Source organism: Coptis chinensis, unplaced genomic scaffold (assembly GCF_015680905.1).
Source record: "Coptis chinensis isolate HL-2020 unplaced genomic scaffold, ASM1568090v1 utg73_pilon_pilon, whole genome shotgun sequence".
Lineage (NCBI taxonomy): Eukaryota > Viridiplantae > Streptophyta > Magnoliopsida > Ranunculales > Ranunculaceae > Coptis > Coptis chinensis.
This window is the reverse complement of record NW_028238182.1, coordinates 163,331-177,491: the sequence shown is the minus strand read 5'-3', so window position 1 is coordinate 177,491 and position 14,161 is coordinate 163,331. Positions and strand designations below refer to the sequence as shown.

The 14,161-nt window shown below is 37.3% G+C and overlaps 3 protein-coding genes and 1 long non-coding RNA gene across 22 annotated transcripts; 1 reads left to right on the top strand and 3 right to left on the bottom strand.

Annotated features, from left to right (window-relative positions):
- Positions 1 to 732: 732 nt before the first annotated feature.
- LOC147472797 (Nucleotide-sugar transporter family protein) lies at positions 733 to 4,638 on the bottom strand. The gene is given in 8 exon segments (XM_086588203.1): positions 733 to 1,341; positions 1,754 to 1,828; positions 2,754 to 2,897; positions 2,993 to 3,191; positions 3,745 to 3,812; positions 3,814 to 3,972; positions 4,068 to 4,116; positions 4,454 to 4,638. Coding segments are annotated over 8 exon segments (984 nt in total). The 5' UTR covers positions 4,582 to 4,638; the 3' UTR covers positions 733 to 1,179.
- Positions 4,639 to 5,608: 970 nt separating this feature from the next.
- LOC147472796 (uncharacterized) lies at positions 5,609 to 9,458 on the top strand. 19 transcript variants are annotated; one of them, XR_015210693.1, is made up of 11 exons: positions 5,609 to 5,898; positions 5,967 to 6,033; positions 6,218 to 6,292; positions 7,054 to 7,242; positions 7,326 to 7,509; positions 7,602 to 7,924; positions 8,016 to 8,119; positions 8,234 to 8,371; positions 8,485 to 8,679; positions 8,766 to 8,976; positions 9,066 to 9,458. XR_015210693.1 is itself a non-coding variant. In XM_086588245.1 (6 exons), the coding sequence occupies exons 1-6, from the start codon at positions 5,664 to 5,666 to the stop codon at positions 7,605 to 7,607; spliced, it is 762 nt and encodes a 253-aa protein (XP_086444371.1). In that variant the 5' UTR covers positions 5,611 to 5,663; the 3' UTR covers positions 7,608 to 7,952. The 19 variants fall into 19 exon arrangements, 1 of the variants encoding a protein (XP_086444371.1); XR_015210690.1 differs by having other exon boundaries at positions 5,611 to 5,898; positions 7,048 to 7,242; positions 7,602 to 7,742; positions 8,016 to 8,141; positions 8,766 to 9,458; XR_015210689.1 differs by having other exon boundaries at positions 5,611 to 5,898; positions 7,048 to 7,242; positions 8,016 to 8,371.
- Positions 8,640 to 9,940, bottom strand: LOC147472795 (uncharacterized). Its single transcript, XR_015210695.1, has 2 exons — positions 9,368 to 9,940; positions 8,640 to 9,288 (listed from the first exon to the last, which is right to left on the bottom strand). It is a non-coding gene; the product is annotated as an uncharacterized LOC147472795 (long non-coding RNA).
- Positions 9,941 to 10,435: 495 nt separating this feature from the next.
- On the bottom strand, positions 10,436 to 13,828 carry LOC147472794 (TLD-domain containing nucleolar protein). The gene is made up of 8 exons (XM_086588204.1): positions 13,543 to 13,828; positions 12,711 to 13,207; positions 12,496 to 12,568; positions 12,132 to 12,212; positions 11,993 to 12,056; positions 11,163 to 11,250; positions 10,939 to 11,023; positions 10,436 to 10,865 (listed from the first exon to the last, which is right to left on the bottom strand). The coding sequence occupies exons 1-8, from the start codon at positions 13,675 to 13,677 to the stop codon at positions 10,782 to 10,784; spliced, it is 1,107 nt and encodes a 368-aa protein (XP_086444330.1). The 5' UTR covers positions 13,678 to 13,828; the 3' UTR covers positions 10,436 to 10,781.
- Between the last annotated feature and the right edge of the window lie 333 nt (positions 13,829 to 14,161).

The following is a 14,161-nucleotide window of genomic DNA, read 5'->3' as shown; positions in this document are numbered from 1 at the left end:
AACCTTATGTATTTTTCTCTCTCCACTTTTTTTATTTTCTCAAAAAAGTGGTGTTTAAATCTTCAATTATTTATCAAATTGGGACTTTCTTTTTTTAGGGGTTATTGTATTCAATTTTATATTTTTTTTACAAGTTTTTTTGTTTTTAAGTTTTTATTTGCAAATTTTGTATATTTTTTTTTTTTTTAGTTTTTTTCTTGTATAATATAAAAAATGAGTATATAGTTGTGAATGTCAACTAAACAGTAGCCAAATAAAATATGTGACAGGATAAAAGGCAAATACACAAGTATTTCATCTCATGACTTGTATCACCTAATCATAGTTAAATAATACAATATCTCTTGCAGCCAAACAGAGCCCTAGACAAGCCACAAATATTGCCAAATTGTGGCTGACTGGTTAACTTCGAACGGAATGTTTGATTCCGTCTCGCATAATTTTTCGATTTTTTTTCGGGTTTTTTTAAAATTTCAAACGAGATGTTTCATTCCGTCCGAGTGTATTTTTTCGATTTTTACGTCCAAACGGAATCCAACATCCCGTCCGAGATATTTTTTCACCTTTACATTGCACAGCTTCAGCTTCATCTTGTTTTTCACCAAAACGGTGAAAAGAGAGAGAATAACTGCCATCATGGAGGTGATAAAGGGGATTATTTTGACTTGCATTGGAAATGCTCTAACTAGTAACACCATTCTCTCTATTCACTACTTATCTAGACAAGCCACATAATAAACCTCCGAGATTTTGCACACATCAAAGAAAGTACAGATTGGTGACAAACAAAAGTTGATGGATGTCTGAATTCAAGACTACAAATACATTTCAAACGTAAATATTTCAAGCTTCAATCTGAATTCAGACTACAAATATATTCATCAACTCCTGATTGTTTTTCAAATATCTGAGATGCCTGATTTGAAGCTCTGTTCACCATGGTATAAAACCTGACTGATGAGAACACAATTAACCAGTGATTAAAGTTCATACACCTAGGTCAGTCTACAAACTACAGCCACTACTCCATTGTGATCCAGGGCTGATTTACACCTTTGAATTAATATCTCCTATCCCTAATTTCCAAGAGAAAATGGTACGCACTAAACCAATTACAGTTCCTCCTCAGGAGGAAGATTACAACTGCTTTATCTTCCCTTATAGTGGTGACGAGTACTTTTAGGATTCCTTCTTCTTAATTCTGTAAGGGAACTTCTGGTATATGCAAATGCTACTAATCACAAAAGGCAGTGCTAGAAGGCAATACGATGAAGGTGGTTTTCCATCAAAAACAAATTGCAGCATGGCCGTCACAAGAAGTGCTGAAACGATGACAAATCCCTGCACATACATGAAGGAAATTAGATAATACTACTGAAGCAGAGAGACAAATACTTCTGATTATTTAAAACCACTCAGCCTCTCTTTGCAAATATAAACTTCAAGTTTGGACTAGTCCATTTCTCTAGTCTACCAATATTCTTTTTTCTTTCTTTTTTTCTTTTGTGCTTTCTTCCTCTAATCAGGATTCACATCTGTAGTTCTCCAAAACAGCGAGTATAGACTCAGCGCTGATATATCAGACACCATAACTGTTGGGCTAGGTGAGATCTAAGTCGACGCTAATAAATCAGTGTTCTCAACCACCTGCATGATGGCCATAAACAGCCCACATGCTCCCTCGTGCAGGAAGCTCTGATCTTCCATACCCCCACATCCTGAATATTACTTTTATGTCCCAAGTTTCACTTACCTTTCGGACACCTCCGGCGTGAGCTGTAACAAGTCCAACAAGGATGCCTCCGACTGCATTAGATATGACTGGAATCTGAGACAAAGTACAATTTACAGCAGTTCAATAACTAATGTATATACACAGCATCAGAACATTTATCAATAAAGAACTGAGGATTGAGGCTAAGTGACTAACAAACAGTAATAAGTAATATACAACTGACAAACAAAAAAGATAACTGAAGGTGATACAGAATAACATCAAATATTCACTACCAGAAGAAAATGCATTGTAGACACTCTCCAAGACTCCAACTGTAATTACTTGAAACTGGTACACATTTTTAAGGGTTACTGCTATCTAACGAATTACTTCGAATTGGAGGTGATGGCAAATGGGCGAAATTGCTTTTTCTTACAAAACTTTGTTAGTAGTCAAGAGTACCATTATAATTTTATAATCAAGAAACCAAACACAACACCCTTTTATTGGGATTGAAAGGAGACTAACAATCCATCATGGTGCAACTTCGCAACTAAAGTATGGGTAAACCATAAGAAAAGAAGAAAGATAGAGAAAAACTCTCAACAATGAATTGCTGAAAGGACAACCATGCCAGACTACTAAACTGGAACACATGTCAAATATTTGGGGTTGATAGATCAACACTGATGTTTCCCATAAAGAAGGGTTCAACTTTGGCCTAGGAGATTTTGATGTCTAAATCAACATATTTTCTATGCATACAATTAAAAGTACTATGATACAAAGTGTACGCACATCCTAGGTTGGAACTACTAACTATGAGACACAGCCCCAGTACGTACAATGGTGCGTTAAGGATTGAAAAACCATTGTCATCAAACTACCACGATCCTTGTTATATTCAATGGAGGAGTATCAAATAATTTTTTGCATCAATACCCAAGTTATTTTTTCGGGGTTTTTTTTTTTTTTTTTTTCAGTAAAGTGAAATTTCATTAATAAGGTATAAGTAGGCTGAGAAGGGCATCAGTACCCAAGTAATTGCAGTCCAACCGTAGAAAAAGCCATGCTGTTTGATTGCCTCTCCATCAGGAGACTTGTAGGTACTCGCCAACAAGCACAAGCTTCCAACAATTGACATTTCTACAGTCATCAGATAAGAGGTGCGACTTTTCACCTGCAATAACATAGTAAACGAAGTGGAAAATTGGAAAGGATAGTCAATGGACATCTTGGAGTGTGAGCTACATAGAGGTATAGAGTACAACTAACTTGAGAAGCCCATTGACAGAGAGCAGAAGCCAAGCCTGAGAGTACTGATGCAACTAAAACAGGAATAATGCCCTGAAACATAATCCGATCGGGATCACTGCCGCTAGAACCTTCGCCAGAGCCCTCGCCAAGGCTTAGGAGAACAGCAGCGAGTATCAATAATAACAGAGCCCCGACCTGTTCAGGTGATTGCTTTTTCCTGCATATTGGAACCAGAGAAGAATCAGTAATAAGTTATAGTCTCTAATTTGTAGCTCACACTTTTTTATAGTCTCTGGTTTTAAACTTAGTCATTGTTATAGACTTAACAATTAAGTGCAATTTACATGTTCAAAGTAAGTTATGGAGATTGAACAGCAAGGTTTAAGCTATGAAATCAAAGAAAACAACACTTCAAATAACAGCAATGCCAAATGGGGCACAGAAGATATTATGCAATCGGTGAAAAAGTAATAGTTGATGCAGCCACAGGTAAATTATCTATGGACTTTAGGCATGTCAACTTCAGTGGATTCTTGCTAAATCGTTAATCACCAACACGTTGATTTTGATGCTCCACCAGTAGATTAGCTTCATATAGGGGCTGAAGGTCTGATTAAGTGAATGTAGCTGATGACCTACCAAATTTATGTAACTATTGCTCTCATAAGGCACTAGGTCTATGCAATAGCTCTTACAATCTAACATTTGATCTTATATTTGGCCTACATTGCTGTTAGATGAATAATGTAGGATCATAGCCTTTCACATACCGCAAGATAAGATAGGTAAAGAAAGCAGTAAACAATAGCTTGGTCTGGTTGAGTATTGAGAATGTTAAGGGAATCAAGGTTCCTGTAAGAAATCTGCAACAAGCTATTTTGGAGTGCGTATATAGCAGCTGGAAGGACTGATGCAGTTAAGGAGCCCATCAAAGTCCACTCATTGCATAAATAAATCAAACGGCCTTCCTTTGCTAGGAGAAACAATGCACAGATAACCTGTGAAACAGAAACAGAAATAGAATTAATTAATATCTCAACTTATAAATGAAATCAAACTTTCGTATTTAAAGCATTGTAGTGTATGAGATCACCTTTGCCATTTCACATGCCAGAACAGATGAGGTCACGATAACTTCTTTCCTGTGGCAAGCATCGATTAAGAGAATGTGTGCAAGAAGTAGTCACTAGTACTCTATGAATGAACTAAAGCTAGTCATCAATATATAAATGTTTACTACGCAATAAGTAGTCCATGCATGTTAATAAGGCATTTTGAAAACATTCACTTACAATGACAATATAGACCATGAATTTCAAACAAGTTGATAGAAATCATAAAGTTTATCTTTTTCAGGTGTGCAATTACTTAAAAGTAATTTCCCTAAATAACAATTGACAAGAAATGATATTCTAATTGATGTTTTCAGATGTTCAATTACGAAAATGGGCGGGGTCTAATTGACGAGGAGAGACGGACCTGATGCAACGTCTGGAAAGTAAGGGTTGAGCTCCGTATTGGAGGGTGAGCAGTAAGAGATAGAGCCAGACCTTCTTTGTTCTCGGCGGCGGCGGTGGTTCAGCTTTGTTCGCCTTCATCACCGCCATTGAGGATAATGGAGATGAAGAGACTCAAAACAAATGATATTCGGATCCCCCAACTGTGTGATCTGCTGCTCCCCCCATACATGTGTCAACCAGTGGACACTTTGATCATCAAATTATACGTGTTTGCATGTGTATTATGCACATATATACAGATATATATAATAATATTTGTATGTGTGTTATACACATGTGTAATGGTGTGTGCGTGTTGGTATATACATTGTGAAGAAGTAATATTCACATCCAATGAATATCATCCAACACAAATATGAATGCAGATCGACTCTCGATCCTCGTCCTCATAGCGACTTAACTATGGCAAGCGATTTGACTAATTTGTAGTTAATCGACCCGAAAGTCTTCGTCACACGAGCTCACTTCATAGTAACTTGCTACACACGAACGACTTCTCATTGTAGCGATCTCCTAGACTCTCTCTCATCTCAACGGTCGGTAAATGTATGTCTTTATTACTACAATAAAGACCAAAACTTTAGGCACACTTCGTAATATAACTCGTCATCATGGCTCGGGAGTGACCTAAAGACCTGAATATGACCTGACGTGCGATAGCCAAAGGCACAACCCTTTGCCTATATAAAGAGGATAATAAACTACGTCTAACCTGATTCAAGTTTTCCCAAAGAGAACTTGATACGTAGGCAGTTAGTCCATACGAACTCGGTCAACCCTATCTAATCATCCCAATCCATTCGCTAAAACTATATTTATAAGGATTACCAAAACATAATTTACAGTGGTGTTTGCATGTATATTAGAGAATGTCATAATTGGTATTAATAAAAAATAACTCGTTTTTGTTCTAAAACCGAAATTATTGGTCAATTTAAGTGTTTGGGGCTAAATTTATACTTTCTAGGCCGTGGAGGGATTTCACTCTCCAGGCTCTTCCAATTCTCCGTTAGATAGGGCTGAATGCCCTAAAGAAGAAGGAGGCCCAAGGTTCCATATTGGTGGGCTTAAAGTGGGCCTGTTTAGAAATTTGTATATAAGAAGAAACACAGTTGTCTTTCTTCTCATTTTCTCTGCTGATCATCATCAAAGTTCAGACCCTAGCTGGAATGTCTCACTTCGGAAGATCCGGTCCTCCAGACATCAGAGACACCTACTCTCTTCTCGTCCTCAACATCACCTTCCGTACGAGTTCAGATGATTTGTTCCCTCTTTTCGACAAGTATGGAAAGGTTGTTGATATTTTCATCCCAAGAGATAGAAGGACTGGTGATTCTCGTGGCTTTGCTTTTGTTCGTTACAAGTATGCTCACGAGGCCCAAAAGGCGGTGGATAAGCTTGATGGTAATAAAGAATAGATTTTTGTTTCAATCTATATATTAATCTTATTATCTGTTGTTAAATTTTCTCAGGAAGAAATGTTGATGGCAGAGATATTATGGTTCAATTCGCCAAGTATGGGCCCAATGCTGAAAAGATGTAAGAATTTTGTTTCAATCTATATATTAATATCTTAATAGCTCAATGAAAACGTTTAACATAAAAGTTGATAGTCAATCATTTATGAGGATGAACTGGAAATACGATTACGATTTTATTAGCCCAATGTTTAGTATCTTTTCCCTATTCTCATTAAAGGCTGTATTGTGTTCTCCAATTTCAGTCACAAGGGAAGAATAATAGAAAAAATTGCGAAAACTAGAGGCAGGTCACGAAGCACAAGTCCTCGTCATTCTAGGTAATCACCTTAGTTGAATGTATTGTTTTACTTTCTTTAAAATTTTTGTTCTTAAGGAAGATGTTGAACTGAACCTTCATACCCCCTAACATCTTTACGAGCTTGATTTCAGTTCATAGTGTGGTAAGCGGGATTTTTTTTATTTATTTTATTTTATTTATGTGCCAAGTGATGAATTGTTCAGGACGTGGATGATGCGGTGAATTGAAAATTTTGTTTTATCTGTAGCCAAAAAAAAACTGTTCAGAAGAATTCCCCTCCAGTAATCTTGCATTTAGGAAAATCCAACTCCTTTCTGACATTAGGAGTTATTTCAGTGTCTCATCTCTTGTTGCATAATACGAGGAATTTCTTTGTGTTGTCTTATGACGTAGCTGATAATGCTAAGCTGTTACATTTAATAGCTCACTCGAGGAATGTCAGATTTTTAAATATGTCAGTTTGCCAGATGGGACCTGTGATGTCTGCTTATCAATTTGTTGATAATGTAAACTTTTTAAGTTTTCCGATCAAAAAGTTAACCTTTTAAGTTTGCAATTAAGAATGCAATGTGAAAAATAGTTATACTTCTCCACTACCACAACACTTCTATTTTATTTTAGCTAGTGACAGGTTATATGAAGATGGAAATAGTTGAAAGGAACCCTATTCATGGGTTGGCTGACTAAGCTGTCAATATTGTAGTTATAAAACTGCTGGTATTGGGCAAGGTCCTTTGTATTGTTATGGATTACTCAAATATTTCATGATGCCAGGAACAGAGATGAATACCGTGACAGGGATTACAGGAGAAGTCGTAGCAGAAGCAGGGACAGGTATCGAGGAAGGGAAAGAGATCGCTATCATCGAAGCAGGAGCCGCAGTCTGTCTCCTGATCACCACAAAAGCCGTAGTCGGGGAAGGTATGATGATGATTATCGACGAAGAAGTAGGAGCCGCTCATACGACAGGTACCTAGTTTGCAGAGATGGCTGAGCGCGTTCTGTTGTGTTACTGTCTTTCTTATGTTTTTTTCTTCCTGATCACCATCCAGTGCCTCCCCTCAGCTAGGTCTTAGTCCTAGGAAGAGCCCATCCCCACGTGTGACTCCACCTTATGGAGGTGATAGTCCAGATAAACGCAGCAGGGATGAAAGATCACCAAGTCCAAAAAGTGTTTCGCCGCGGAATAGATGTGCTGATTCTCGTAGCCCATCTCCTCGTAATTCAGATGCTGATGTAAGTATCCAACTATCGGTATTCTGGATGTTGTGAATTTGATTGGCCTAAATAGATAATTAAATTGGCACCTGTATATGTTTGTTTTGCAGGATTGATGGCTAGGGCACAGCATGTGAGGATAGATCTTTAGTTATCATGTAGGGGTTCGCTTCTTGGGGGCAGTCTTGTGTTTTGCACGTCATCGTTATAGTTCGAGAGGCTACTTTGGTGTTCATGGGTTTTATTCGAAGGTTAACTATTTTGTTGTTCAACTTTTCATGGTTTCATTTGGGTGGTGTCTAGTTTTTGGAGTTTCTGTAGGTTTTTATGGTATTAAGGATAGTACGTGGTTGAAACATCCAAGACAAATGATGGCATGATCCATACTGCTTGTAGTAGACTTAATGGTACCTTTGTATGTTCTGCTTTGTAGGTAACATTTCTTTTTGAGCTTTGGTTTACGTTGGTTGCTTTAGTTAATTGGAATTCTGACTTGAACTGGAACATATATTGGGTTTTTATAGCTACGTTCGTGAATGATTGAATGTGGCTGATCAACAAGATGTTGTGACTTGTGACCAATGGTGTGCTGATTTTCCTAGATGTGTTGATGTTCGATGTGTTGGTGGTGATTGTCCTAATTGGTTAATGTTAACATTTCTTTTTGAGCTTTGGTTTTTGTTGGTTACTTTAGTTAATTGGAATTCTGACTTAAACTGGAACATATGTGGGTTTTTTATAGCTACGTTCGTGAATGATTGAACGTGGCTGATCGATTGTCACCGATGATGTGCTGATTTTCCTAGATGTGTTGATGTTCGATATGTTGGTGGTGATTGTTCTAATTGGTTGGTGTTTGGTTTGATGCTGGTTGCAAACAGTATGTTGTTTTTACCACATTTATAAACATAGTTAATATACGATGATGAGCTCATAATTGGTTAGATCTTTACCTCACATCTCTTGAATAATAATCATATAAACATCCTTCAGGAGTCTGACTTTTGTCCTGGCCATGTTTGCCAACTGGGTGGTTTGGCAACTTGGATCTTGATGGCAGCAGCAGTTGTAGAGCTGAGATGTCTTGCATGATGCATCCTTCATCCTCATGGACTAGTCAGGATATTTCAGTTACACTTAGATGCATCTAGATGCATAATAGACAGTGTCATTCTCAGATGGGGCATGGTTGCAAATATTTTTCCTTATTTTCATTTGTTTTTTTCTTTTCCTCCTTTGATTGTTTTGAGCTTTTTTATTTTGTTCTTTTATAGAGATTTGATATATAGATTAAGGTTGTGAGTTTGCTGTGGAATGATGCGAGGCGCCCCTTGCCTGAACATTGTTGTTTAGCACCAAAAAGTAGAGGTGACGGTAGCAGTGAGGTGATAACAGAGGTTGGTGACTCTAGCTGTGCAGGGATAGCGTAAATATGGCTTTTTGGCGGAGTAGGTTGAATTAACCCGGGTGTTGGTGATAAAAGAGGTTGGTGATTGTAGCTGTTGTGCAGGGATAGCGTAAATATGGCTTTTTGGCAGTGTAGGTTGAATTAACCCAGGTGTTGGTGATAACAGAGGTTGGTGATTGTAGCTGTTGTGCAGGGATAGCATAAATATGGCTTTTTGGCAGAGTAGGTTGAATTTCACCCAGGCATTGATGATGGACGTTATGTTGCATGGTCTGTTGCTGATTTGTGATTTATTGGTGATGGGTGTTTTATCTTCAGTTTTGTTCGGTGACAATTGATTGCACATCAATGGCGGACGTGATGAACTGATGATGCATGGTCTGTTGCTGCTATGTGTTTTATTTTGGACGGGGTTTTTAATAACATGTACTAGCTAATTTCCTCGTCACATACATGTTCTTACACTACCTAATTAATTTCCTACTCTGCTGAAGGCGGATGGAAATTGGAATCATGCTACTTATTTAATCGCTAGTTACCCTTTGTTGATGCAGCCCAATTATATTTTGCGTCTTATTCGATAAACCAGTGTGTACTTGGTAATTGTCTTAGCATTGATGTAACTCGAGTTCAATTAAGATGAGATTTGTTGATCTCTTGTCATGGGAAGATCAATGTAACTCGGTTGCAGTTCTTGGGCAAACATTGCTGTTCTCTTGAACGGGGGAAAGTGCAAATGCTTACCCCATTCATTCGTAGCAGCATTTAGATGTGTGCCATTGTGCACATTGAATATTCTCTCCTTTGCTCAAAGATCTCTACATATTAAAGAATAGTCTCTTGCAGAATAATTGATTTTTTACATATAATGTCCAATGCGCCCTAAGGAAAGAACTTGTTCAGCTGGAAGCACTTTCTAAGCTATTTAAGCAGATGATTTGTTGCTCTTGAAATGCAAGTGTAGTGTCTCACAGTTGGGGTGCGAACAGGGAGGAAAATGTTATATGCAAGTGCAACATTATTGTGGAATTTATGTACTGCGTCGGCAATATTGCGACATATATTTGGGAGCCATGGAAATTATGACAAATTTAGAGGTTGTGCAGCACCATTTTTTATTGCATTTAGGGCGTTTCATAAGAATCCTCTAAATGTTTTTATTTTCACACTGATGGCATACATATTTGAGTCCTTGAGGCAACGCGGGTCTTTGACTGTCAATTTAGCTTTGGAGGTAAGAACTTGTAGTCAGTGCCTGTGTTTGGATTTATGCCGTAGTGTCCAAGTTTGAATTGTTCAAATGCTGAGCAGCCATTAAAACTCGTGCCCTTGCCCTTATATTTTAGGTACAAATGTACAATAGCAAGGGTTTTGCCTAGCATTGGCGCTTGGCGGTATTCATAATCTTCGAGATTTCCATACAAGCCTTCGAACTAAAGATGAGCCCCAGTTGAGGGATGCGTTACAAGTACGGGGCATGTAGAAATGTTTGCAAATTTTTAATGGGGCTTGAAAGCCTATGTAAAATGGAGCAAATGACTGGAATACGTGCATCGGGTTCATCTTCGGTAGCTTTTCTTCCTTGCATTAGTACTACTTCACAAAATCTTAACCCAGCATCTCTAACACAGGTTTTGTTCGTAGCTATTGCAGATTACAATGTGTACATTGTTACTAAACTCACAGGTACTAGGACCTCGTAGACTTTCTCTATTGAGTCAAAGTGAGAGGCTACTTAAAAGCTCTCTTCACAAATGCATAGAGCATTTACATAAAAACACTGTTTGGGAATTCCATATATGTACACTAGTTCTTCATCAGTCCTTGGTACTTGTCATGCAACCATGTCGGTTAAAGCTGTGTCACGTTTTAAGGATGTTGATTATCTGCATATCTCAGGTTCTTCTGTCCGCCATGAAGAAATTGTTTCCGCATATTTTGAAGGAGTATAGTTAAAGCTCCACAGCTGTGTTGGAGATGAAAATAAAGTTTGTTACTGGGATTGATTAACGCAAGTTTCGGAGTTGCTTCAAACATACCTCAACCTCCTTCACTGTGAAGTCTTCTGTGTGTGCAAGACCGGGGTTCCCAAAGGTTTCCGAAACCGAACTTGACCCACTCAATCTTTCAGAAACAAACAAAATGATAAGGGAGATTCCAGTACGGAATGATAATACTATTTTATCATATTTATTATGCGCCATATAGTAACTATTGCACAAAAGGAAAATGTGAAGTGAAATGAAAGGAGGATATAACTCACAGATCTCCATCCAAATAAAGCGCAAAATGACCACCACCACCCAATGCCAAAAAGTCAGTGGAACAAAGAGTAAAATAACGGTTAGCACCTGCAAATATTTTGAGTATTAAAACCAATTATACAATACAAAAATATCTGAGAATTTGCAATATCGTTACTCCTAATCGTTGTCATTATCCTCATCATTAGTTGAAACACCTTGTTATTCTGTAGTGAGATTCCACTAAATCTGGCATCCCAAACAAACCATGATCTTTCACTTCACTGTTTGCTTTGTTTTGATTTCATTAACTTCAAGTCCAACATATCAACAAAAAATATTCACATAAAATTATGGGTAAAGCAATCACTGCCAGGGTCTAATGCTTTACATAATACAAAGTATCTCTTCAAGTTTATATATTCAACTAAATCAAATTCCAAACCATGCACAATGTGCGAACCAAGAGTACCTGAATGAAACCGCTTAAATACTATGAAACCAATCAGATCAACTAGAAAATGTAGAATCATGTTCATTAAAATTGTGATTGCATACGGTTGGTCCCTGTGAATATCAAACCTAAGAATTGATACAAATAAAATCTTCAGACAAGAGCCATAGATATTCAAATGCCCATGCAAAAATGATTACTATCTTATTGCAGTAAGCAGATTATTTAGGCGTGGCTTCAGAGTTGGCAATAGGTTTATTTGATTCAAACTATTAGAAGAGATTTCTAGTACAGATTGAAGTTAGCAGTACCATGAATGCAGTACAGCTTGAAGTTAGCAGGCGTTATTTCTAGAATAATATGAGACAAGCGGAAAGATAAGGGAATAGTCAATACCTGTGGGACGAAATACGACAGGTGCGCCAGAGGTGTTGGTGAAAACAAACGAGTTATTAGTACCCTGCTTGAACCACAAACTCTCAGTGAGAAAATTGTGAGGAAACCATGGTACAAAATCATTACATACATCAACTACCTGATATTTTCTCTTATTGGTTGGTTGCAGAGGTGACTCAACTAAGCCACCAAATACGGCACCTTTCCGATCCCCAACAACCTGAAAATATAGCAATCACAATTAATTGGAAAATTTTGAAAATAATAAAGAAACTCTAATCAACAATGATTGTGTTCCCTTCCAATAAAAACACCACATATACAGTTGTAACAAGAGCAGTGCTAATTACTATTAGGAGAATAATTAACTAACATTTCAATCTTCAAAACACTATTAGAACCATTGTTTTAACTAACGCATATCAAGAATTTCAGACTTATTGACAGAAAATTTGACAAGAGAACGCAGTTGTTTTTGACAATAGAGAATTTGAAAACCATACCAAGAGACTGAAACCAGGGCAAAGCATGCTTCTTCTATACATGGTTGAGAGAGATATGCCATGCCTCCAAGTGCTGCAAGTAACAAACAATTAATAAATAATAAAAAGCTTAATGGATATATAATTCTAATTCTGTGCATGTAATGAAACTCACTAATCACACTTTGCAGGAAAAAACTAATTCTTCATAAACTAAAACAGATGTGATTCTGCACCTGTAGAGTAACCCCCACTTTCTCCCTTGAACTACCACAGGAAGGGAAGCATATAGAGAACAACGTGCCTTCTCTGAAAGAAGTAATGAAGGTTCTGAAATCTCTGGCAGCCAAATTTGTGACACAGACTCCACCGGAGGATGCAAAGTCTCCATTTCCAAAGCACCATGATTTGAATTGCCTTTTGGAGTTTGATTTTTATACCCATTAGTTCTGACCGCCTGATTGATAGCTCTTCCAAGCGATTGTTTCCCCCAAGATAATAAAGATTTTCTTCTGCTGCTTCCTTTAATTCCTGGTTCAGACGCCAACTCATTTCTATCAACGTGACACTGACTCTGCTCCTCCACTTTTGAACAATTCCCTGATTCTGATAATGATAGTAGGGAATAGAGAAAGGCCGTAAAAGATGATGTATCAGGGCCATACATAGCAACCTCAGAATCCTCTTCTGTGATTGTTTCTTGATGAGTTCTATCCATCTCCTTTATATCATCCTAAACAAACACAAGTATGTGTAAAATTAATTAAAGATTGTTTTTTAAACATGATGCAATCATTAATATGGTATACAATGGCTCATATGGTTTTATACAAATTATAAATTTATGTCTTTATATGTTCCCAATGGTACTTTTGACTTGGGCATTTTACATTCTTCCTTGTTATTTTTGTTATGTACTAATATCAATATAAATACATAGTTAAGCGTTGAATAGTTATTCATTCACAGGCTTATTAAAGCTATTTAGTATTATTAAGCAAAGGAGTCCATATCAGAAAAATACATATATTACAAATTAAGCAAAGTTGGTGGAAAGTGACTTCTTACAGCAAAATGATAAGACTTGGAAGGTTCATCATCAGATATGGGGTTCAAGATAACAGTAGGGAGATGATCAGAGACGAAGTGAACTGCTTTACTTCGAAAAGAGGCTTCTTTTACTTCTTCTTCTTCATGACCCATCCTCAAAACCACTCTCTGGCTTTCTGCTCAATGAATCAACTTGATAGATATATCATCAGATTATTTGCACCCCCACTACGTTACGGGCACCCAACTGCCTTTTCTCTCTGTGCGTGTGTGTCAATAACCAGTTATGTATTCTGAAAGAGGTATATGTATTTTAGTAATAATGTACTACTGTAACACTATAACCTGTCAAAATCTTAAAATTGGTAGAAATACTTCGGAATTTTCCGGAATTCCAATTTGGATAGGTGGCATCAAATTCGCTCACCATTGCAAATGTCGTCCAAATTTTTTGAATTTTGCAATTTGATCGCGGATGCAGAGATCGCCGCCACTACTAATGTCGCCGCGAGTTATTTGTTTTTTACTTTTCAATTTTTTGATTGACAGTGGGAATGTCGTTTGAGTTTTTTTTCCAATTGGGATTTAATACAATGGTAATGTTGCACAATAATAATATTGGGCGCGCCACAAGATA

Excerpts from the sequence above, each read along its gene's own strand:
- LOC147472796 (XM_086588245.1), top strand. The coding sequence starts at position 5,664 with ATGTCTCACTTCGGAAGATCCGGTCCTCCAGACATCAGAGACACCTAC. Across the intron at positions 6,293-7,047 it reads ACAAGTCCTCGTCATTCTAG|GAACAGAGATGAATACCGTG; the intron begins GTAATCACCTTA and ends TCATGATGCCAG. Across the intron at positions 7,243-7,325 it reads AGGAGCCGCTCATACGACAG|TGCCTCCCCTCAGCTAGGTC; the intron begins GTACCTAGTTTG and ends ATCACCATCCAG.
- LOC147472794 (XM_086588204.1), bottom strand. The coding sequence starts at position 13,677 with ATGGGTCATGAAGAAGAAGAAGTAAAAGAAGCCTCTTTTCGAAGTAAA. Across the intron at positions 13,208-13,542 it reads CCAAGTCTTATCATTTTGCT|GATGATATAAAGGAGATGGA; the intron begins GTAAGAAGTCAC and ends GTGTTTGTTTAG. Across the intron at positions 12,057-12,131 it reads CCAATAAGAGAAAATATCAG|GGTACTAATAACTCGTTTGT; the intron begins GTAGTTGATGTA and ends TGGTTCAAGCAG.